Below are 25,596 nucleotides of genomic sequence, written 5' to 3'. Positions count from 1 at the left end.
TATTGGTGCTTTGGTCCAAGTATTCAAATGTAGATTGATGGCATCATGACTTCTGCTAATCTTCATACTAGGATATTTAATAAGACCCAGAAGAAATAGTTACAGGAACACAAAATCAGTGTTTTGCTGATCATGTGAGTCTGTGGATTTTATTGAAACACTGTGGTCTGCATCAAAGAGGGTCTACATGCACAAAACTAATGATATGAGATAACAAAACACTTTACTGATTTCAGGATAATAATATGAAGAATATAAAGGAGCATGAAATGTTTTGCATGGAAGGATGGTCAAAAATTCCAAGACAAATCTTATCCAATCCTTTCAAATATTACAAGAAGATACTCATTGCTGTTGGTCTCTGCAAAGGAGACTTTGCCAAATATTAACTGTGGGGGTCCCAATAATTTCACAATGTGTTTATAAGTAAAAAAAAAAATGCACTACTTCTGCCAATACTTTTGGAGTAGATTGAAGTACCACATGGTGGTGATATCCCCAGGCACCATTCACTCACAGAAACATTGGCCATGGTGTGTAACTCCATGTGAACTCAATTACTCTGTCAGACTTGAGTAATCAGTGAATTGAGATAAAGAAATACCGTGCATGTTTTGCGGACACGCTTCCTTCTCCATTCAGGGTTTTCGGAGGTAACTCATCCTTGATAGGATAGTGTAGCCCAAGGCCTTGGAGAGAAGAATCTAAAAATATAACCAGTAAAGCACTTGCAACATGTCATTAGCAGCCGATAACCATATTTATAATGATACTATCGAGAAACAGACTTCTGTTAAGCGGCTTTGCAAACTGTGAATTTATGGAATGAGGAAAAACCGGGGAGGAAAAACGACCCGGCACGCCACAACGAGCAAAGATGCGGCAGGCATCTGGTTTGAGATATGACCCTGTTTGCTCTGGCTGAAGTCCTTCAATGTCCCACTGAGCCTCAGAATTCTCTTCCCTTCCCAGCGCTGCACATTTTACAAAAAGCTTGGACTTTCCAAGCTCACCATGGTCACCTTGCCAGATCATCAGTGCTTTTCTCTTGTGTTTCTCTCGCATGTTGTGAGGGACCAGCTCTTTGCAAAACTTTGTCATAGCTATATCTAATTTCTGGATAGACGCAGGTCTATCTGATTTTTTTTTTTAAGATCAGGATATTAGCAAATAGCTGGAATGCTTACTTCCTTCTGCGAGCCATGCGATGAGAGAGAAAGCCCAGTGCTACATATTATTCTCATAGGAACAACGTTTCATCCAGGACTCTAGCTGTTATCCTCTGTGATTAACTGTGCTTGGGTGATTAGGCAAGTACGCAGTGTTTTGCACAACACAATTTGCTTCACAAGGCAGTATTGTATGCTGGTATGCAGCTTTTATTGCTTCTTGAAAACTTCTTCATTCCTCAGTTTGGCAAAGTATGCCCTGTACAAACATTTCCACACAATCAAATCACATCTGATTTGCGAATGTGTGTTTTGGAACGCGTTCTCCATCATCTGCACTTGTTTTTGAACGCAGGGTAACCACAGGCAAGTGTGGCAAGTGTGTGTATGTGCAATTGCATGTGTGACTGCACATGCAGAGATTAAAAAGGATTGTTGTTATTTGGCAGAATTAGTGTTTAGGAATTGCAAGGAAGGGAGTTGACACCAGGAGCCAAAACAATGGATTTGCACACTGCACAATAATGCACACTGGAACATGTTCCTCTGTACAGCCGAGGACAGATGTGAATATTCTTAATCCAGCTGTGCGCTGACAACGCCTTAGATATGTTTAGTTAAAAGAATGAAGGTCAAATCAAATGAAGCACACGAGACACATCAGCACTGATGAGTGTGAAGCACATCTGTTGTAAATACATTACTCACTGTCATACTTCTCACTTTGCTACTGACATTTCTGGCTTTAACTGACTTTAACAGTCCAGTTACAATTCCTTGTTTACAAAGGTCTGGATAAGCAACTAACATGACAGAATGGTGATAACAGCTTAGTGTTAATGATTACTTTATGGCCATAAATAAGACAATCGAAGTCTTTATGTTTTGTTTCACAGAGGCGCTTGATCACTTGATTAACAAGATCATTAACAATTTTGCCTAGTGCCATAGACTCTGAACATGGTGAGAATACTTCCTTCTTACATACATATTTCTTTGTACGTTTGTACATACTTCTACATTTGTACACTACATACTTCTTTGTTCATTTGTCTTTAAGCATTATAATTTTGTCATCTACTTTTTTTAAACAGATAAGATTATTTTATAGTCATTACATAGGCAACAAAAGATGTAAATAAAGTGATACACATACCCAGTTTCTGACTTAATATCTCAACTATGTAGCTTGTGTCTGGTCTGATGAACTGCCTTCAGGTAAACAATTTATATAAAATTTATGTGATTGGATAAACCACAACATCTGCTACAGAAGCCACAAAGGTTCATGTTTAAAAAACCAGAGTCAGTGAAGTATAGCCAGTTTTTTCATACACTGATTAGCCCTGATACAGTATGTTTGTAGTACTCAGTTCAGTCTGCTGAAATACTTTGCTGGGTCTGCATGTGGACCGCAGTCCACCAGTTGATGACCCCTGGATTAGAGGCTTGCTTTGTGTTACAACAGTACATTCCTGCTACCACTAAAACACAGCTGTCTGTAGGTTCATGCTAATCTTTGTCACTATAAACTGCAGAACGTAAATGAAGAATTCTTCAGAATCAGAATCAGAATCACCTTTATTGCCACGTACAGTGGGTTTACATGTACAAGGAATTTGTCTTGGTGTACTGGTGCTTACTGGTGCTTTCTTCAGTCAAAGTATTTGATCTACACATATTCCCATTTAAATACATTGCATTACTTAGTGAGAGTGTTAGCAACTGGTGATTTAGGGTAAAGTAACTGCATGAGTTGAGAACTTATAGTCATCATCCTGGCGCCCTCTATAGGGAGAACAGTAAAGACCTCAAAGTTAAAGTCTGATTTTTCATATATGACCCATTTAATGTACACCATCTAAAACTTCACAATCCAAAAGAACGGGCCACATAATTTTGACCCGAACGTGTGTCTGGAAACCAGACCTAAAAAATTTGTCATAATAAATTTGTCTGAATTTGAAAACAGATGGTATTTATTACAAACAATTTTCCAAACATTCCTTAAATAAAGCAGCAGAAACTCCACGGCTCTAAAGATTAATCCTGATAGGATCCATTCTTGGTCAGCTCTTCATTCCGATGTCACTTAAGTATCTGCGCAACTCATTATGTCTTTAAAATAATGCTGCAAATCAAAAACGTTTCACTTTCTGCTTGAGAGACAGAGTCGACGGCTATCCTGCCAAATTCCTCAACATTGTTTGTTGGGCCTCGCGGCTGTGGTAGCCTGGGTTACCAAATACCATTTGGAAAAGTGTTGGACTAAAGCCTAGCTAAACATACTTCCAGCACTTGGTAATCTTAGGAAATGAAGACTGAAGCAACAAAAAAGGGGGGAAAAAAAGCCCCACACATTCCACCACAAATCAGATCTGGGATAATTTTACCCCTCTTCACTTGTACCTCATTATGGCTAAAGAAGAGTTTCTCTTAAAATGCCTGTCATGCATCACTGCTTCAATAAATATGACTCTTTACCCTGTGCATCACATCAGTAATAGCCTTTCTGGCCCCACCGCAAGTGCACAATCCCACATGGATGCCATTAACATACCCTAACTGGTCTCATGATGTATGGTATTGTTTGGGGCAACAAGACCGCTCTGGCATGGCTAGTGCATTCTTAGAGTGAAGCTTGGTTAAATGACTAAGATTACATAGTTTAGCAGAACTGTTGAGAGACAGAAAGGACATAAAACAGAGGTGGAGGTCTGTGACGTGCACTATCGACATGTGACGCACAAATGTACATACGCCTGTTTTCAGTAAAGCACAGCAGCGTGTATTTATTACAACACAGCATCAAGTATTAAATGCCATTCAGAGGAAAATGACATTTACCACATAATAAGTGGAACCTGCAATTACATGTTGAACTGTAAATATAGATATTATAGAGTATACGGTTTAATGCCTGCTCCAACCATAAGACATCTCTTGATAGATTTCCAGGCTCCCAAAAGCGTTCCTGTTTACGTTCAGTTATATTTAAAAAAATTTGCATATCATGAAAAGGAAAAAAGTCTGTATTTAGTAACAGAAATAATGTCTACCAATAACTGATTTATAACCTTAGTATCTTACTTTGACAACAGAATATCCAGTGTTTCCAGAATGCCTTCAGATGTGGAAAGAAATGGCTTGAACTTTGTACTTTGGCCAAGTGTTCTGGCCACCGGTATACCTTTAAAAGTTTTTGGAAGATTTCTTCTTCTTCTTTTTTTTTCCCCTTTACAGGGAAAGTGCTTTGCCCTGCCTTTTGTACTTTTTCCAAGGACAAAATGTTTGAGTTATTGTAATTCCTGCTATAGACTTTATTTTATTTAGTAGCTAGCTGACCTCTAATGGTGTAACCCAGTGGTAAATTGTTATTATGCTTTATTTCAGAGAATGTATTTGACCCACAGATTTCTGGTGTATCTACAGGCTGTCCCATAATCCCAGCATCACATGGTTAATGTACACTTTTATGTTTTTATATATGATGATGTATCCGAGCAAGGAAGGACAAATCCAGATAATTCTACTTATAGGAAAACAAAGTCAAAGAGAACATATCGAGCACATTCTATAAATAAAAGCTTTTATTTTGCCACTTTTAAATTTTTCTCCATTGATGCTGGACCACTAGTAACCCACATGCTACACAAAGAACAACAGTTACAATTATTTCAAATTGTTGTTTTTGCTCTTTGTTTGATACCCTGTGCTGCTCAGAATGATTGAGACAACAGCATGTGTGAGCGTGTGTATTTGACATCACCTGGACGTCTCTGCTTTACAGCACTGCCCAAAGATGCGGCCCCTGAGTACACATGTAAGAGTTTATGTGCAGACCACGTTTCTCCCAAAAGCACACAGTGACATGGAGGATGAATCATCCACATAAACACATCCACTCCTATAAACACACTGTCAAAACAAGCTCATTTAATTCAGTCGCTCCATCAGGCTCTTCACCAAATCAGAAAATTCAAAAACATGTTTCACATAAATATAGACTGTATCAAACAGGGAGAGGGAGAGAGAGAGAGAATGCTAAAAAGTGAACAAAGAAAGGCATGGAAAAACATCATTCTAAAGTGCTAAATAATAAAAGGACAGACTATAGTCAGGACACGAAATCTTGGAAATGAGTGGTCAGGGGTTAAAGGTCACGATGGAGGTCCACGTCCAGGTCATTCACTAGTGCAATAGCTACAGAGGTATTGAAAGCTTCAGTGCTGTGTGTGACTGGACAAGTTACCAAACATCCAGCAGTCAAAATGCGGTTCCAATCAGTTTGGCAATTTTTTTCTTTTTTGGCAATAATTATATTTACTGACAATGATTTTCACCTCCATGCCACTGAACACAAAAAAACATTCCTATGCTGAATCTTAAAAGGCACTTTCTCTGTGTCTGTGTGTGTGTGTGTGTGTGTGTGTGTGTGTGTGTGTGTGTGTGTGTGTGTAAGAGAGAGAGAGAGAGTGAGAGTCAGTGTGGGTTGCGGGGGCTGCCGTCTTTGGCTAGGTACTTGCGGACAGTCTTGGCATTCTCCTGCCTCATGCTATGGATGTGGAAGTCCAGTCGCTGCAGCAGCTCCTGAGAACGCTGTGTCTCTTCTTCCACAAAACGAGAAGTCACAGAGCCTACTGGAGAACCTGCACAATGCTCCTGCACACCAGAGAGAGAGAGAGAGAGAGAGAGAGAGAGAGAGAGAGAGAGGAAAAGAGAGAGACATTTACCAAATCTTCCTCACTCACACACATATGTGCATTACAGTTAACGTGTAAGTCTTCATCTCTGTAGCAGAGCATCGTTGTCTGTGATTTACCAAAGGCAGTGGGACTCCAGCAGAACCCGAGCCCTGTGTTCTTTCCTCTTCAGTTGCAGCGCTCAGCAGAGCTACTATCTTTCGGGTTTTACTGGCTGAGGAAGATGAGGATCTGGAAGAGGAAGCGGAGGGTGTTGGTGAGACGGCAGGTCTGCTCTCCTGTGATTGGCCATCGGGTCGGTGGGGGGAGGAGGAGAATGACAGGTCCTCCAGTTGCTTGAGAAGTGTCTGGATCTGAAGCTCATAGTGCGAGGAGTTCTCCTGCAAGCGGCTCTTCATGGCCTTCAGTTCCTCCTCACACCTGTAACACAGAACAGCTGGAGGAAGTGATACTAGCTCACTCTGAACAGAGAACTGGAACAAGAGTACAGGCCAATGTGTGGAGATAATTGGTTATATTATAAACTGCAATATTCAAAAAGCACAACATTATTGTCTGCAACAGAAGCAATGTGACTACTGTACTTCTGTCTTGTATTTATGGTTATGTTGCATTTTTATAACCATTTTGGGAGGAAAGCGGAACATTGTTTTCAATAAACTTGCAACTGACCTTAAAGACAGCAGAGTGCCGTGAAAATTACTTCATGAACACCAGAAATTCATTTATTTTATTTTTTTTTTATTAGTTTTTTTAATTCTTCACCACTGATATGGTGAAGCTTTCTCTAAGGAGATGTTTAACATTCAAGGAGTCTCCAGTGTCAGCACTGGACTCAGCAAGCCTTCAGGATTGAGAATTATGGACAAGCTGTGTTTTCTTTTTGTCTTATTAACTAGGAGAGAGAGAAAAAGAGGGGCTGGTGAGGGACTTTACAGCTGCAACAACATAAGTGATAACATTAGAACTAACTTTTTTGTGGACATTCCACAACACAAATGTAACTAAAGAGATAAACAGTAAAACATGTCATTCTATAATTAATAAACTATGTTAGTGGTGGCAAATTGCTGTGGTATAAGAGGAATAAAACACTTTAGGTTGTGCCATACATTCGGTCATTAATTATTTTTCTATGACAGCACCTCATGTTGTACATGGGGCAGTGTACCTTTGTTAAAGGTGTATCTGGGAAAGATCCACTGATGTAAACACAGACTTAGGGCATGTCTAATGTTATACAAAGAGACCTTTTGTCTAGCTTTTTCTTCCAAAGGCAGCAAGTCATGAAATTATACCTGACAACTAGATGTAATGATGATAACACGTGGGGATATTTATTATGCAAAATCTAAACAAAAGTATTTGTGAAAGCTCCTTATTCTATAACATACAATATTTACAACATAAAAATCCCCCAACCATCCAAAGACCACAAATTATACATAACTTTTTATCAGAATTAAACAGTGATTTAAAACATTGAACATGTTTTTAAAAACAACTGCTTGACTCTCTGTTTTGAGTTTATAGGTCTTTCCCCATTTGAGTAGACAAGTCTGGTCTCAAAAGACTAGAAATACCTGGTGCAGATGAGCCCCACTGAGTGGGCAGACTTGCTTATAAGGACTGTGTTCTGCCCTCTTCTGGTTGGTATCGGAATTACATGAAACATAATGCATCTTAACGCCGGCTCTAATACTGCATTTTCTGCTTTCATCAATGTTACGGATATACACTCACCATTCACTTTATTAGGAACACCTGTACACCTGCACGTTCATGCAGTTTTCCTAACAGCCAATTATGCAGCAGCAGTACAATGCAAAAAATCATGCAGATACCAGTGAAGAGCTTCAGGTAATGTTCACATCAAACATGAGAATGAAGAAAAAATGTGATCTCTGTTACCTTAACCATGGCATGCAACTACTGATCTCCTGGGATTTTCACACACAACAATCTCTAGAGTTTATACAGACAGACCCATCCTGGGTGCTGAGGGTCTGCAGGCTGAAACACCTTGTTGATGAGAGAGATCAGAGGAGAATGACCAAACTGGCCTGAGCTGACAGGAAGTCTATAGTAACTCAAATAAGCACTCTTTACAATCGTGGTGAGCAGAAAAAGCATATTAGAACGCACAACACATGGCTGGGCTACAACAGCAGAAAACCACATCAGGTTCGACTCCTGTCAGCCAAGAACAAGAATCTGACGCTATCATGGGCACAGGCTCAGTTGAAGATTAGGGGGAAAAAAAGAAGAAAAAAAAAAAATAAATCACCTGGTCTTTTTCCAGTCTTCTGCTGATCATCAGTTACTGAAATACTCAAACTAGCCCTTCTGGTACCAACAACCATGCCACAAAGTCACAGAGATCACACTTTTTCCCCATTCTGATATTTGATGTGAACATTAACTGAAGCTCTTGATCTGTATCTGCATGATTTTATGCATTGTGCTGCTGCCACATGATTGGCTGACTGGATAACTGCATGAAAGAGCAGGTGTACAGATGTTCCTATTAAAGTGGACAGTGAGTGTATAAAATAATAATAATAAGAAGAAAAATCAGCCATTTTTGAGAAAGACTTTATACTTGTGCTACTTATAAATGTGCACATTGGTTTGTGTTGAGCACCTGTCATGGGTGTTCGCATTCTTGCTGTGGCCCTGCAGCAGTGCTCTCTCGTACTTGTCCTGCCAGGTCTGGTTGCTGGCGTCCATACGGGCACGAACCTCTGCCAGATCCTGCCTAAGCTGCTGATTCTCTTGCTCCAGACTGTTCAGAGAGGATACGTAGCTGTCCCTCAGACTCGCCAGCTCCCCATCTGTCCTCTGAGACAGAGAGAAGGGGATGAACAAACCTTTGTAAAAAATGTTAAAAATATGAAGTACCAAGATAAAGAACATTATTTTATTTAAGATTTTTAGACAGTAGTATGCACCTTTGGGGACCGTGACTCAACTCTCTCCAGCAGGTCATTCAGGTGCTGATTCTCCAGCTTTAGAGTTTCTAGCTGTACTTGCGTCATCTGCAATAGGCATTGAATGCGTAATTAACTAAAGACAACATTTTGGATGACTTTAACCAGAGCCCCTTTGCCTGAAAGGGCTGTACCTTGAGTTCTGCTGCTCGCCGCTCTGCCCGCTCCACCTCGGCCCGCAACTGGCGCTCTACACTGGAGGCGGAGCCTGTAAGTGTAGCAATGGTGATGTCACGCTGGTGGAGTTCACTCGTGAGCTGAGACACCTCTTTCCTCATCGCCTCTACCTCGGCACAACGTGTCTGCTCAGCCTGCTGGAGCTCCTCACGTAACTACACACACCAAAAAAAAATTCTACCCATGATGGCAAAACAAAAAAATATTAGCATTAATGTGAAATATTCAGTTTCACATTGTTCTTTATTCACCCGCTTGACTTCAGTCACAGAGTGAGCATGCTCCTCCTCCAGCTTTCTCCATTCCTGCTCTCTTTTACTTGCTTCTGCTCTCTGCCTCCGCATGCTTTCAAGCCTGTCAAAAAGCACGAACTAGCAACACAGCAACCTCTGAACTGGCACAACATTCACACAGAATCTTACTGATTAGAAAAATCCAAACAACTTGCTTTTCTCTGAGTTGGGTGACCTCGGCTTTCAGGTGTGCCTCACAGGTTTGAGAACAGTGAAGTTTGGTGATGACTTTCTCCAGTTCCTGTCTGATAGACGCCAGGCCTGGAGAACCCCGGCAGGCCAGACACTCCTCCAGAGATCTGTAGTTTTAAAAAAAAAAAGAACAAATATAATTGATCTATTGGCTATTATCGATAAGATCCTGGATATGTGTCTGGTTGTCTGTCATGGGTTTCAAACTATGATATGTTGCCATTGTGTTACCTTCAACATTATAAATACAAATTTTTTTAACACACATTTCTCACATAACTCAAATTCAAATGTTAAAATATTAGGCTGATGGCACATATGTAGCAGAGATTAAAATAAAAACTGGGTGTATTCCTTCAAATAGATTTAAATAAAAAAGTTCCTGCCAAACAGCAGCATGTCAGTGCTGTGTACCTGATGACATGTTCCTTGGCCTGCAGTGTCTGGTTAAGGTGAGCCACCTCATTGCGCAGCTGCTGTTGCTGCAGCTCTGAGCTCCTCACAAATTGATCCTGAGCATCTAGTGTAGCTCTCAGCTCCTCCCGCTCCTCATTCAGAACCTAATCAGAAACAAACCATACAAAACACTCCTCATTCTCCTACTGCTCAGGCAATGTGTTACTGAAGCAATCAAGCAAGCTAGCTACAGGGTGTTCTATCCTACTGCAAACTATCCTCAAGTACCAACTAATTACTAATCACTAATTACTGTACATTAGCACAAGCTGCACCAGTACCATAGTTTCCACCACCATTGACAAACTGAAACCAAATGAGTTCGCAGTTTACTGCGATTATTTATCATCACAAATCCCAAATGGCCTAATATTCACTAAATATGTAGACTCCATAGTGGTGGTGTAGAAAGTTTTAGTTTTAGTTTTAGGACAAGTTTTAGTTATGGTAGTAATGGATACCAATATTGGTGCATCTCTTGCATAATCCTTGACCCTGTCTGGCTCTACCTGGCATGAAGCGTGAGCTGCAGCACCGCAGCTGACCTGCTGTTCTCTGCGAGAGTCTCCCAGTTCATCCTGCAGCAGCCGTAATCTCTCCAGCTCCAGCTCTTGTGCATGTAGGGAGTCTTGCGCCCGCTGCAGCTGTGCCCGCAACCGCTGCATCTCCCCCTGCTCCTGCAGCCGCGCCGTGCCCTGACACTGATAACTTACATGATCATTAATTGCTCCATGTCTCTCAATATCTGAACACAAGCAAGGTCATTAACACCAGACTGCCTGGCTCAAGAATTTGAGTTTCCACTCAAATAGAAATATTGGTGTTTAAATCTTAGATGAATACACTGGGTGAGTGCTTCATCCATTTTTATCATCACCTGCATTTGAGTGAACTGCTCTGCCAGGGTCTTCCTCTGGGCCTCTAATGAAGCAATCTGCCTCTGATACTGCAACCGCTGCTGCTCCCACTCCACGGAGCGTTGACGGAACTCCCGCAAAAACACACACACACACACAACACGTAATGAAAAGATCTGGGAGAGAACGGTGAATATAAAGCTACTGCGCACAAGGAACTTGGCTTTCCTGATGTGACCAGTCATCGTGCACTTCATAAAATATGGTTATTACTTTAAAAATCGTTTTAGAGGAATTGCTTACAGTGTGCAGGCTGGTCAAGTATGAAAATTGTCACAGCAGTGGCTCTGCTGAATCTTTTTAAGAAAAAGGTACATTTTTTAATGAATTTTCTATATAAGAGCTTCTCATGGTCTTATCTGAAATATGTATAGGGTTCGGAGCAACAAATTTGAACATTAAAAATAAAAACAATCAAAAACAAAAAAAACACTATTCACACACATTGACACACTCATAGGTGGATGGGCTATGTTAATATGTAAGTGTGTGTGTTGTTCTGTAATGGACTGATCTGTATTACACCTCACACCCAACGCTCCCAGGATAGGCTGCAGATCCTGTGTGATCCTGACATGGATAAAATGGTTATTGGTGATGAATGAAGGAATGATGGATTTCTTGATAAGGGTGAAATTGTGACTAAAGTTAAAATAAATCTCTTTTGAATGAGATAAATTTTCAATCACAAAAATGACCCCTTCACTTTCTGATTATCATGGTAACTCAAGTGAGAGCTTTGGCCACATTTCCTGTTTTGTTGGTGTACCAACAGCCACATTCCAAAATCTAATGGAAAGCCTTCCCAGAAGAGTGGAGGTTATTATACCAGCAAAAGAGGTCTAAATCTGGAATGGCATGTTGAACAAGCACATATATGAGTGTGACTGGTCAGGTGTCCACACACTTTTGGCAATATACTGTGCCTTGTTGCAATATAAATTATAAATGCATTTCAAATAGCTTAAGTTTACAGTTCATCAATTATCAATCTTCTATTACTAAAAAGATAACAGACAAGATAACAAAAGAGAACTTTTGGTAATGTGTGCATTTTCTAGCCCAACATGATTAATGAAAACCACACAATCATTGCAAAGACTGAGCAAAGCTGATTTCATCTCATAATTAAAATAAAGGAATGATCAATGAAATACCTCCAGCTTGCTGTTCAGGTGCAAAACTTCACTCTTGTCCTCCTCTCGGCTTCGAGCTCCTTCTCGCGCCTCCTTTAGCTGCTTGCGCTGAAGTTTCTCATAGCTGCGCTTCAACTTGGACAACTGCAAGAAGTGTTCAGTTACCAAGTGTTAAACAAGCAACTGGTGTTATGTTGATGTGAAATACACTCAACAACGATGCACATAAAGACTACCTGAGTTCTAACATACAGTACATACTATAACACACTCTCCATCATTTCAACTGTACTGACTTAATTGCGACATGAACGGCAGTGACCGTTGGTGATTAGATGTGGGCGTGTCCAGCGACGTGACGAACTTTATGCAAATTTGGAGTGACTTGGTACAGCGACTACCAATGGGAGCGAAGACAGTAGAGTGCACGTGATCCATGCTCGGAAGCCATGCTCCCTGCGAGTCCGAATTGTTTCGTGGACCCAGACAGTCCGGCGCAATGGCCGCAATGGCAAAGGGCACACACTGCTTCTTCTTCATCTCGTATAATATGATGCAGATATACATATTATGTATATATGTATACACTCACCCTCCAGAATGTTTCATTTTAGTGGCAAGAAAACAGATTTGGTGTCAAAAGTGAAATGCTAGTTGCGCCACCCACTGACTATTGCAACCAGCAGTAGGAACACCTACTGGCGATTGGCGACCTGCAGCGATAAACCTGCTGTATGTGTGAACATATCTTGAATACTCTAGACACACATTTATGGCAGGTGTTTGGACACTGTTTTTGGACACTCTTCCAATCAGTACTGACAAAGTATAATCTAACAAGGCTGGACAAATTGAATTCATGAGCTAGCCCACCGAGCGACTCAACTCTCCAGTGTGCTTACAGTCCATCTTACACCTTCCTGAAACCACAATTAACTAGGCTAAAGATCGGCAACTGAATAAAAAAAAAAAACTGATAACCCAAATAACTAATGTGCTTGTCCTGGTGCCTAATACAAGATCAAAGTCCTAGAGTTTTTCTGAACATGTAAAGGAAGAGTGTTTATTTCTGTGTGTACTCTACAGCAAAAAGAAATACAAAAATCTAAACCATTTTCCATATAAAACAGACCATAATTTTATCATCAAAATTTTACAGTCTGCAGTGAACCTTGGAGTCGTTGGCCCAGTGAGAGAACTTGCTGCTTTTCCCCGCTTGGAGATGAATATTCATCTTCCTCAAATCAATTTGTATCTGTGTATGCTAGGTACACTCACTGACAACTTTATTAGGAACACCTATATCCCTGCATATTCATGCAATTATCCAATCAGCAAATCATGTGGCAGTAACACAATGCAGAAAATCATGCAGATGATGCAGAGAGGTCAAGAGCTTCAGTTAATGCTCACATCACACTTCAAATTGTGGAAAAATGGTTGTTCGCACCAGAAGGGCTGATTTGGGTATTTCAGAAACTTCCGATCTCCTGTGATTTTCATGCACAACAATATCTAGAGTTTACACAGAATGGTGTGAAAAATAATACATCCACTGAGCAGCATTTTTGTGGGCAGAAATGAGATGATGGGATGCCTACAGTAACTCAAATAACTACTCTTTACAACCGTGAGGAGGAGAAAAGCATCTCAGAACACACAGCACACTGAACCTTGAGGCTGACAGGCTACAAAAGCAGAAGACCAGAAGTCTGATACCAACAACCATGCCACAGTCTAAAGTCTCCGAGATTCATTACGTTCATTACGTAAGTCTCACATACGTCTCATTATGTCCCATTCTGATGTTTGATATGAAGATTATCTGAAGCTCTTCATCTGTATCTTCATGGTTTTATATACTGTACTGCTGCCACGTGATTGACCGGTGGATAATTGCATGAATGAGCATGTGTACCAGTGTTCCTATTAAAGTAGCCAGTAAGTCTATGTATATACGCTGAGTCTCTACAGCTAGCCTCAGTTTAGCATTCAGCGAGGGATGTGATCTTGAAATTGCTTACCTCCTCTTTCACATGCTGCAGCTGCCCTTCATACTTTGTGACCAGTTCCTGTTTCCCAGCCTGCATCTCATCGAGCTGCTTCCCAAGCACTCGGACCTGAAGGGTGGTTGAAGGGCATCATAAGGCAAAAGAATAAGGTTTGGTTACAGTTCTTTACAGAAGGGATTACCCTATGAAACAAGCGTGTTAGCTTCAACATAAACTTTCTAAATATGGTATGAGCTTTATGTCTTGAATGATTAATTCCACTTATTCACACAATGCAGTTAATATTATAATAAACTCCATGGCTAATGACTGAAGCCTGCATTATATCATGCATGTGGATATTACTCATCCCAATACTCAACTGAATTACTGATTTAGTAATTCCTGTAAGGAAATACAAATGATCTCACACAGTAAATAAACAATAAGACAACAATAAATACTAACAGACATCAATGCTGATGACACACAACCTCTCTTTGGGTTATTTTGCAGATTAGTGGTATTACTGAAGTTTGAACTAATGCAGATGAATATTCAGGGCCAGTTGAATTTCTAATCTTGAGAGCTTGATAAAAGCTGAGAAATTACAATGTTCCCATCACATGGTTATCATAAGCACAGACATGGTGAGAGGCATTCGGAAATAAACCCTGCTGGCCATGCAGGTAAGAGCTTTCCTGTCCGGCAGCCACATCCTGTGCAGATTCACCTGCATTAACCCCTTCTCCACTACCAGACTTAACTGCTGGAAGCCAGAGTCTTGCAGCTGCAGCAACGAGACAACAGCCTCTCTCACTCTGAGCATCTGCCGGGGTAAAGGCAGAGCGTCAGGCCACAACACAGTCCGACGGACCAAGGATTAGGAGTATAGTAAACGACCAAGACCAACAATGCCCTCAAATGAGCTGTGTGGGAAATTTCTACAGGGGTTATTCAGTGCAACGTGGCACAACTGGGTGAAAACAAATGTACTATTGATAATAAAGAAGTAGCCCAAATCAGTCAGTCACTATTCACTCTCTTTTAACACTCCAAGAGTCCTGTGTATAATCTTTAAAAGAAAATTCCACCCTAAAACACATCGAATATCTTTATATGAATATTTATGTTTTGCCTTTCTGTTGGTTGTTGCTGTATTTTCAATCGTGGCTGTCTGCCATGCTGACACCACAGGGGGACATTCCTAATGCGTTTACAACAGCGTTTAACAGGGAAAAAAACAGACAATCTCAGACTGCAAATGCTGATTCACAGTTCCTGAATGTAATGTAGTTATATGACACAGTTGCGCTGAGTTACAGAAGAGGCATGACTCATCTATGAGACGATGCTGATGGTGGTATTGGCATTAAATTTCAGGATTTGGACCCTGAGCTGTCTAAAGTTAGTGTTCAGATGAGGAGATGAAAGAGCTGAACAGACAGAGATAAAGCCAGAGGTAAATCCCACCGGCACCATCATCAAGTAGTCGAAGGTTATTATGAAAAAAGTTAAAGCAGACCAACATGTCAACAAAAGAAGTTTAAACTCAAAATTTCATTACAAGATAAGAATTGGGCATAATTAAAGATAATCTGTTAATTATAAATATATATGCAAGTCATTTAGGGTGGATTTTTCATCTAATTTGTAACAGTATGTTACAAATGCCATATATTCTACTTTATCTGCATTAGTAAGCCACTCTGTGTTGGTAACTTATTCAGCACCTCCAAGTTTCTCTTGTCCAGCAGATCTTTGGCTGACTGGAGCTCTTCCTGACCATTATTCAGTCGCAGCTCCAAGGCTCGTATCTCTGCCTCCCACTCACTGCGCTTGTGATTCACCATGATGTCAATCTGCCTCATGAGCTCCTGGAGTTCAGGCTCACAGGATGTCAGGACAGAGCTGAGGATAACATGAAAACATCAGATCACAAATATGATCAACTGACTGAAGTACAAGGGCAATTCACAAAACAGGGTGGTTTTAAGGGTCTTACATATCTGTTAGATACCTGACATCATGATCCCGAAGAGTTCCCAAAAATGCATCCATTTGATTGCTAGAAGTTTTCTGAAGACATCCTCATGAGAACAAGATCAGAGCAACCTTGAGTTTTGCATATGAAACCATGATGATGATGATCATAAATCCTTGTCCCTCAAGAAGAGCTCTGCAGTGTGAATACAGTCATAGGCGCAGACGAAAACAAAAAGAAAGTTACTCAGACACCAACAAGAAGAACACTGATATGATATGAATTGGTACTAAATTGTTAAATTATGTAAGAAACTAATAACTACTTAACTCACGAGATGTAATATACAAGCTTTGATTAACTAACGTTAGCTAGATAAGTTTAGCAAGCTTCTTAGCTAAACTACTTTGCAAGGTTTAAATAACCACTTACAAAGCAGAGCATTAATGTTGGATGAACTATAGTAAGAGTAATGCAAAAAAAGTTCAACAACTTACATTTAAAGTCATGTTTAAACAGTCAGGTTTGAGCTTTGTTTTAGCAGTAGAACCGCTTGAGCCTTGCAGCAGCTGTAGACTACGGTTAGGCGCAAAGCATTGTGGGTATCTTTTATTCTATTTTCAGTTAGCTAGCCTAGCTTAGCTTAGCTTAGCCGCCAAAAACAGCTGTCATTAGTACTTAAAGCCTTGCTTTAACTCGAGGTCGGAGATTCTGAGGCAACCTCCGTTAGTTTAGTTTAGTTTATTTTAACAGAAACGCCTCACTATATCTGCTCAATTGTGTATAAGTTAACCCAACACATCATTTGGAAATAACCAGCAGAATCGAATCACTTAATTTACACAGAAACATAAATAACTACATTGAAAGTGGTGTAGCGCGCGAGGGACACCATATTGGCATGGTTACATAGACTGAAATCAGCACATTACACACGCGGCTCGTTGGTCTAGGGGTATGATTCTCGCTTCGGGTGCGAGAGGTCCCGGGTTCAAATCCCGGACGAGCCCACCTATTTTGGATCCATTCACTAAACATCGCGTGTCGAGAAGAGTGCAAGCTTTAATGTATGATGTAGGAAACCGCGATTTCCCGCGGCTTTTATACAGAAACTGTGTGTAGCGTAATTTGTGCTTAGACAGAATAATGGTCAGTCTTTGTTTTTTCATTCTAACATTTGGAAACTCTACCAAAGCTTTGTTTTCCATTCTTTTTTTTTTTTCAAAAATGTAATGGTTTAATCCATATGAAACAATGGAAATACAATGGAAAATTAAAACTTTTCCTGTTTTTTTGTTTGTTTGTTTGTTTGTTTGTTTTTAAAATCGGTATGGATATTGAACGGATCATACACGGATTTCTGTTTTCATAAAAGTTATGACACAAATAATCGTGTGCAGAAATACAGTTTGGGTGATCCAAATATCCTTAAATTGAAGCAAAATCCTGCTGATTTCTTTTCAGCCGCCATCTTGCTATTTTGCTAAGTAGTGATCCATGGCCTATTAGCAGTTCATTCAAAACTACTGAAGGAGACATGCACTAAACTGCGGTTCTTGTGTGTTTCAGGTGTCAGTAGCTGTACTACTTCTGGTTCAGTAGAAGCAATGACTCGCTTTTAAGCTGCTGTTGTTGGTTTGTCTGTTTTTTGTGGGTTTGGGGTTGATATTTAGAAAGACATTATTTGGTATCTCATGACAGGAGAGAACACATGAGAACAAAGAAAGTCATTATCACAGGAAAACGGAGGAAATCAATGTGCTCCCCTTTAAGGCACAGGTCTCGAGGTATCCGGCTCCAAACACACCTGATTAAATGAATCAGATAATTTACAGCCCTTGCTGAGTTAAAGTGAGTGTCAGAGCAGTGAACACTAATGTAAAGGACAGGAGTTACCACTCTCTAGTAACTAATGTTGTGCTCTATCTGGTGTTCAGATTGTGTTTCCAGCGACCACAATCAGACCTCTCTCTCTCTCTCTGTCTGTCTGTCTGTCTGTCTCTCTCTCTCTCTCTCTTTCTGTCTGTCTCTGTCTGTCTGCCTCTGTCTGTCTCTCTCTCTGTCTTTCTGCCTGTCTGTCTGTCTCTCTGTCTGTCTATCTGTCTGTCTGTCTCTCTCTATCTCTCTCTCTCTTTATACATAACATGTTATAACTTCCTGTGTCAACACCAACAGAATGCCACATAATAAGTCAGCTGGAACGTGATAAAGAAGAGGTGGCTGTTATCAAGCAGCTGTTGTTATCATTGACAAATCTCACCTCTCCAGCTGCTGTAATGCCAGAGGGCATACGTTTGCCACTGAGCTACTTGCAGGACCTCGAAATGGTCGAAAATAGGCTTAAGGAGGCCTGTTACAGTGAAATGGTACATTTGTTTTCCTCAAATACCATATTCTACGATTACAAGTTTATTACATTTTCCATTACAGTTTGTTCCTGTCTTGTGAATACACTAATAGATTACTACCTCATTTTAGGCAAAGTATCTGGCAACAGGGTCCCAACCCATCCGCCAACACAAGACGCATTCGTGTCCGCTTGCTCACCACCCCACTGGCCCAGCAATTGTGCTGGCGGGGCTCTGGCCAGAGGATGGCTTTTGGGGATGTGCTGGTCTGCAGAGCAGTCATAGGTACAGTATGTAATGTTCATATGCGAGAAGACTTTAGAAGGGGAACAAAATCAAAAGTTTGAATATTAATTGTAAAGGCCAAATTACAGAATATTTTTGTGCCTATGAAATATACAATTTTTATGTTTCTGATTTTACTAGAAAATAAAGGCATGGTAGTATTTCACAAATGCAGATTAGCCTAGCTAGTTAACGTAATCTAACTCCTAACCTGATCCTAACCTCTGTTCCCAGCTAGTTTAAAGGCTCCACCCGTGGCTCAACCAGGCTAGACATTTTCAAAGCTGACATTTCAGCTTGTCATATATCCCTTCTCGACCAAAAAGTTCCAGGAACTATGGAACCAGATGAACTAAACGCAGGAACTATACTAGGAACTAAAACCCTTTTGCGCATTCCTTTTCCATTTCTACACTATCTGAAGAAATAGATTAGGCAAATTACAAAAAAAAAGTTTTTACATATGAGGAAACAACACTGAGTCATGTCGTTAGATAAATATGAAAATATTATATATAAATTATTTCACTCATTCAGTCACTGTTTTCTCAACGCCTCTCCTTAATTCTCACTCTCTAGCTCACTCAACCACAGCTCTCTCATTGTCTCATTCAGTCATGCTATCAGTTCGTTCGCACTCTCTCTCTCTCTCTCTCTCTCTCTGCCAACAACAAAGCCCAAGTTTGTTTTTATCATTAATAAACAACACCAGGTGTTGTTGTTTATAACTATCCTCCAGGAACTCAAATTACTCTCAGGTTCCTCCAGTCACGCAAAAGATTATTGGTGCCCTGGGAAACTTCCTGAGGTGGAAATGCCCTAACAGTAGGGAAAACACAAGTGTATACTTTGCACTAGGACAACCCTTGTCTTGTTTTTCACATTTACATTACAATTGTTGTTTTCTTTCTCACTTAGATGCTGTGACAAAAAGCAGCCAGGCCACAGCACCCGAAGTGGAAGCTTCAGTTAAAACATGGCTCTGCAATGTTAGAGACTGGGATGGGGGAAGGAGCAGAAGGACCAGAAGATAGATAGCAGATATCCACCGGTGCCCCTGAGTAATAGGCAAGAAATCACGCCATCTCTGCTGCAGCCTAGCATCATCATTATAACCAGTGGACTATAGTATTAACAGAAAATAGTTTGTAGATTTAAAACCGATATAAGATTTTTCTTTCCTGATTATACAGGTAAATTTAAATAAAAGTTTTATGTACTCATATTTTGGATACCTCCTAATAATTTTCAGCCATGAATATACATTATTTAGTTCTCATGAGCTTCTCTATTGCAATCTGTTGTTTGATATAAAGAATTTAAATGTGGATTTCAATATAGGCTTAACATATACAGGGTGTCCTAAAAGTCAGGAACCAATGGGAATATGTTGATCCAAATATGTTGAGCAAAATCTGCAAAAATATGACACAGTGGCTGAGGAAATGCTTAGAGTGCAAGGGGGAACAATTAGAGCATATGTTGTAAATAATAAATACAAAATGAATAGATGTAGTTGTACTCTGCTGGTTCCTGACTTTTTGGCCACTCTGTAGTTACTATCTTGTGGATATTTTAAAAAGGTATCAATGACTTTACAATGACTGTACTGTAGAGATTTTGTATCATTCGGTTCTTTAATCGTGCAGCTTTTTAAGAGTATTGCAAAAATCTTTTAGCCTAATTAAATTAATTAAAAGTGTAACTTTCTTATAGAGTGCTTGATGTCATCCATGATGTTTATAATGTTTTATAAATTATTTACATGCATATCCAAATTTTTGTTAAATTATTATTTATTTTCATTTCCACTTGTCATTATCTACTAAGAGTAATCAACTGAGTGAACTTTGAAAGACAAACCGAACCCATTTTCACTGACAGGTACATAGACTAGGCTATGTAGTATATAGGCTAAGACTTGTAGCCTAGTTTATATGACTGCATGTAGAAATACAATTGCATTATAGAGTGCGAAAAAAGTGTTTGAACTATTGAACTGTCTCCTAAAATCTAAAACCGTCAATAAATTGAATTAAATCACCTTTCTATTAATGCTACATTATTTACTATCTCTATTAGCATACTAGCATTTCCCAGTAAAATCCACAATGCAAACATGATTTTTCATTCCGCCTCACGTGTTCATTATACAGAGACAGGTGAAATTCTGCTAGGAAGCGAGAGGGAAACACCTGAGAAATTCTCAAATTTATTCAAATAAAAGTGAATAGCATTGATTTTTTTCCTAAAAATTAGTTAATAAAAGTAATTAACAATAACTTTTACAAAAGTAAATAAATAAAATAACCATATACATTTATCATTTTCCAGTTTTATTTTCAAAACCTTGATAGTCATGATGAACATGCTGAGAAACCCTGCATCTGTTCCTCCCCACTATGGGACAGAACCTGGTGATGTGGGCCAGGTAGGACACCTGAGATCGTTGAGTCTGGCTCAAATCACAGCAAAGACTTTCAGATTAGGGGATACATGATTACACAATGATTTCTTGCTATGTATACATAATAACAAGAGAATTAAAAAACAGCCAGCCAGATAGACATTTCATAGACAACAGACAGTAGATGAGAAAAAAAGTGATCATTTGTTTCTGAACTTTATAATGTATAAGGTTGTAGTGTATAATTCTGCATACAACTGGATAGAAACAGTGCAATATTGTAAAATGAATAAGATTTTTACTGTGTTTTTCCTCTGTAGCCCTGCATAAGGTGCACTCTGATGATAAGTACCTGTTTTGATGGCCAGGATCTAATGAGGTGAGACACACAGTCTGTCCTCTCACGTAACCCACAGAACTGGAACAGGAAATAGTCAGGCTATTTTAGCAGTAATGTTGTTAAGCATATCATCAAGTAATCAAGGCATATATGCTATTCGAACATCTGTTGCAGCAATAAGATGTAGAAGGGCAACTTGATTGGTTTTATCCAGAGGAAAACTGCCTGCTAGATGTCCAAAAGGAATGCTATTTCTTCTGGATGATTATGGAATTGTTCTGTAAATGAAACAGAGTAAGTGTTGTAGTTCATGTGCTTGATGTGCTTGTATGTGCTTCAAGTGATAGTTTAAGTAAAATTATTAACAAATAAGAGAGTTTTCCTTACCTGCAAGAAAGCAAATATTCTCTGAATTATGTTAAGTGGTTGAATTAATAAATATACCTAGAGTAGACATGCAAGTTACAGATTATTATTTCTTTTACAGAAAGTAATGATGGCAGATGTTACAGTCCTCTTCAGTGGCTATGGCTGTCACAAGTTAGTACATCAGCACATCAGCATCACTCTGTCTGTATTTTGCATGTTTTTGTCAGTATCTTGCTCACTAACATGATTATTTCATTACATTAATACGTTTATAAATGACAGCTCATGTCAAGTCTTGTCTCAGCTCCTGTCCTGTCACTGGTGTGTTTATACTGATTTTGTCCAGGTGATGTGTGTGTTGAGTTTGTCTTTAGGCTGTTGTGTTGTGATTAGGTTGCAATCTCGTTGTTGTAATCATGTCTTTCTGAGCCTTGGTTTCCTGTTTTTTCCCCCTAATTCTCTTGTTTTGAATTGCTACCTTCTGATTATGGGATGGGGACAGGCATGGGAAATGCAAATGCAAAGAGAATTGTGGTTGTATTTGAATTTTGACATGCTCCATAGCAAATGGGGTAATTCCTATTGCTTTTTGGATATGACAGGGTCATAACTCCTAAGACATGGGAAATGCAGTTGCAAATGGGCTTTGCTTTTCCATTTGAACTTTGGCATCCATTTGAATTATGTCACAATTTATGCGTGCACAAATAGAACACGCAATTGCAAATGCTATTACTTTTGAAATTTGTCCGGAAAGACCTTCCATAAATACCCACAACACTACACTGTATTTGGAACTGGAGAAGTTGTGTTAGCGGCCTCTGTCTTTTTGAGGTAGAGCTGCACGCGAACAGCGGACGCTCGTGAACGCTTCCTCTGGAGGGTCGCTGATGTACCGTGACGTCATTTTGGGAACCGTAACAAAAAAAAAACCGTCCAGAGGACCTTCGCGGTGTTGGTTCACGGGAAGTCCCGGAGACGTATTTTTATCAGCTGTGAAGTGTTATTGTTAAGAAGCGAAACTTGGAATAGAAATGAGAAAATGTTCTGAATTTATGATCTGAAGGAATGTTTTGCATGCAGCAATGTTTTTCGGAAGAAACTGAAATTTTTCGTTAGCCTTCTAAGAAAAATTTACGTTTTATTAGCACGTACAGCTATTATAAAGTGAAATACAGTGTGAAATACAGTCCATATAAGTGAACAAGTACTGGTAGTTTGTTACTAGCGGCTCGTTGGTCTAGGGGTATGATTCTCGCTTTGGGTGCGAGAGGTCCCGGGTTCAAATCCCGGACGAGCCCTTGTTTTCTACTTAGGATTATAACTATTTATTTATTTATTTATTTATTTATTTAAACACAAGGAATCACAGCAAGTTTATGCGTTCTGTAGCTGTGGTTTTAGGTATGTCAGGAGTAAAGTCTGTACATTCCCTCTGGCCTTCACTGAAAACTCGTCTACAAAATTACTTATTAACAAGTAGCTTATATACAGTATAAGTAAGTATCTTTTGTATAAGAATCCTACAGCTTCGTAAGCACTTTGCTTACACCTAAGCTTCCTTAAAGTTGGTTCATTAGATTTAGTGAAACAACAAAATTGTTTGTGTCAACTAATCCGAAAATAGACATTAGAGGGCAGCACAGGCCATACTGCTGGCTCATCCCTTAGAGCTTGAGGTCACACTACAAATTCCACTGAGAGAGGAAAAGACTGTTTTCTGAAACTGCATAATGCATTCTATATCATGTCAAAATGAAGAAATGATGAAATGTAGTTTAGGACACTTTCAGGATCACTATGACCTGTCAGGTGATATGGATCAGCTTCCTCTGATCATCTCTTTCGATGGATGGAGCTTGGGGAAAGGAACATAGTACAAATGTATTCACACACATTTAAATAGTTATACTATAAAGAGAAAACAGCCTAGGAAATTTGTTTGCGTTAGGGAATTCTGTTTTACACATGAACAAACTACAGTAATAACAGTGCGTTGTCTTTTAAACCATCATGGCTGATTTTTGAGCTGTTATTTGAAAAATGATTTGAAAGCTTTATAGATCATGTTGACTGGTATGTTATAGCACTATGCAGTATTACAGCAGTATGGAACATTTTCCATACTGTAGGTTGAGTAATATTTGAGGTTACGTTTAATGAGTGAATATGTCCTGAAGCTATTATGCTGGGAAGTGTCACTCCTACTTCTGAACAACACCCTAAAAAAAGAGGAAACAAAACAGAGAAACATGCATCACATCTTGTTTAAGCATGATGCACTACGCTGCCAGTTAAAAGCTGTTTACTTCCTTATATTTCAGCATTTTGGTTAAAACCTATGCAACAGACTCATTTTACAATTCTTTTAAAATGATCAAATGGAAGAAAGGGTAGGTCTAAGTGACCTGACTAATGTTTTAGACTTTTGAATTGGAAAAAAAAAACATGATTTTGGACCCTCTAATTAGGAATCATATATGTGTCTTACAGCTGATAAAAGCACTTCCATGTCTTCCATGAGAAGGTGCTTGTAATTAAGAGTCTCATTAGGATCTGAGGGCAGCTAGTTATTAATTCCTTAAATAGGCTACGCACATTAAGGCTTTTGGTGGAACACCTGTTTAATGTTTTTGTTAATTAATTTTGGGCTTTTTAAAAAAATTTTTTTTTTTATTGCCATAAATCATATGGAACCCCCAGTGTTAAAAAAAAGTTTCACTGTCAAAATCTCGCTATCAGGTGTCACCCAAAAGAGGATGGGTCCCTTTTGAATTTGGTTCCTTTTAAAGTTTCTTCATGCTGTCTTAGAGTTTTTCCTCACATGTCTAGCTTGATTAATAATAAGTCTAGACCTGGATGTATGACAGTGTCAATTAAAAAACACTACACAATTAAATTGAATTGAATTAAATAGATCAATTTATACCACATTGAATGCTCAATTCTGATTGGTCAGAAGGTGTTCATTATTTAACAGCAACTCTGATACTACTGTTAGCTGCAGTTCAAATCACAGGTTTATAATAATGCACTTGTTCAAATATGTTATCATTTCTGTAGTAAAAGGGACTTGTATAGCGGATGCTCCAATAAAATGTAATTATTGATATGGTGTATAAGTTATGGTGTAAGTTTTCTGTGTGGAGATGTTAATTTAGAATTTTTTAGAATGTTTTGTACCAGTAAGAGGTAAAGATGTTCCTTTAAGTTTTCCGAGATGGGAAAGCCTTCCGGACAGATGGCATTGTGGTTCCTTAGTAACTTGACAACATGCATTTTATGGTGACATGCATTTGTTTTGACTTATTAACTTGACAAAAGGGGTGACACCATGACAAGGTAGCATTGCTGCCGCACAGTTCCAGGGTCCTGGATTTGATCTTGAGCTCAGGTTACTCTCTTTGCATAGTTTTGCATGTTCTCTGTGAGTTTGCATTGGGTTTCCTCCAGGTTCTTGGGTTTTTAATCCATTGTCCAGAAAAAACATGCGGGTAGGCAGATTGGCTACACTAGATTGGCTCTGGGTGTGAATGAGTGTGTGTGTGTGTGTGTGTGTGTGTGTGTGTGCATGGTGCCCTGCGATGGACTGGCATCCCATGGATTGAGTAAATGAATGAATGAATGAACTTCAAGAACTAACATGTCTCACAGACCTTCCAGAGCATTATACATAAATATAAATGGATTAAAAAGTACAGTGTGTGATTTAAAAGAAATAATAAATTGTTTTGGTATAAGAAACAATAACAAATTGCCATGGTATAAGAGGAATAAAATACTTTCTGTTATTGGAAAATAATTAACTTCACTGATTATTTTTCTATAACAGCTTGCCC

At 39.3% G+C, this 25,596-nt stretch overlaps 1 protein-coding gene and 2 non-coding genes across 6 annotated transcripts; 2 read left to right on the top strand and 1 right to left on the bottom strand.

The window, feature by feature from the left end:
* Nucleotides 1–4,741: 4,741 nt before the first annotated feature.
* cep63 (centrosomal protein 63) lies at nucleotides 4,742–16,892 on the bottom strand. Of its 4 annotated transcripts, none has more exons than XM_053231935.1 (15): nucleotides 16,030–16,892; nucleotides 15,758–15,935; nucleotides 14,758–14,853; nucleotides 14,058–14,153; nucleotides 12,056–12,177; nucleotides 10,858–10,972; nucleotides 10,490–10,681; nucleotides 9,939–10,084; nucleotides 9,488–9,631; nucleotides 9,291–9,393; nucleotides 8,997–9,194; nucleotides 8,824–8,910; nucleotides 8,517–8,713; nucleotides 5,992–6,292; nucleotides 4,742–5,831 (listed from the first exon to the last, which is right to left on the bottom strand). In XM_053231935.1, the coding sequence occupies exons 1-15, from the start codon at nucleotides 16,083–16,085 to the stop codon at nucleotides 5,652–5,654; spliced, it is 2,211 nt and encodes a 736-aa protein (XP_053087910.1). In that variant the 5' UTR covers nucleotides 16,086–16,892; the 3' UTR covers nucleotides 4,742–5,651. The 4 variants fall into 4 exon arrangements, with proteins under 4 accessions (XP_053087910.1, XP_053087912.1, XP_053087911.1 ...); XM_053231937.1 differs by having other exon boundaries at nucleotides 16,045–16,890; XM_053231936.1 differs by lacking the exon at nucleotides 14,758–14,853 and having other exon boundaries at nucleotides 16,030–16,886.
* Nucleotides 16,893–16,946: 54 nt separating this feature from the next.
* Nucleotides 16,947–17,018, top strand: trnap-cgg (transfer RNA proline (anticodon CGG)). Its single transcript has one exon. It is a non-coding gene; the product is annotated as a tRNA-Pro (tRNA).
* Nucleotides 17,019–22,986: 5,968 nt separating this feature from the next.
* Nucleotides 22,987–23,058, top strand: trnap-ugg (transfer RNA proline (anticodon UGG)). The gene has a single exon. It is a non-coding gene; the product is annotated as a tRNA-Pro (tRNA).
* Nucleotides 23,059–25,596: the final 2,538 nt, after the last annotated feature.

This window comes from Pangasianodon hypophthalmus, chromosome 2 (assembly GCF_027358585.1).
Source record: "Pangasianodon hypophthalmus isolate fPanHyp1 chromosome 2, fPanHyp1.pri, whole genome shotgun sequence".
In the NCBI taxonomy this organism is placed as follows: domain Eukaryota; kingdom Metazoa; phylum Chordata; class Actinopteri; order Siluriformes; family Pangasiidae; genus Pangasianodon; species Pangasianodon hypophthalmus.
This window is presented reverse-complemented; position numbering and strand designations above follow the sequence as displayed.

Excerpts from the sequence above, each read along its gene's own strand:
- cep63 (XM_053231935.1), bottom strand. The coding sequence starts at position 16,085 with ATGGATGCATTTTTGGGAACTCTTCGGGATCATGATGTCAGGTATCTA. Across the intron at positions 8,714-8,823 it reads TTGAGTCACGGTCCCCAAAG|AGGACAGATGGGGAGCTGGC; the intron begins GTGCATACTACT and ends TCTCTGTCTCAG. Across the intron at positions 5,832-5,991 it reads CTGGAGTCCCACTGCCTTTG|GAGCATTGTGCAGGTTCTCC; the intron begins GTAAATCACAGA and ends TCTGGTGTGCAG.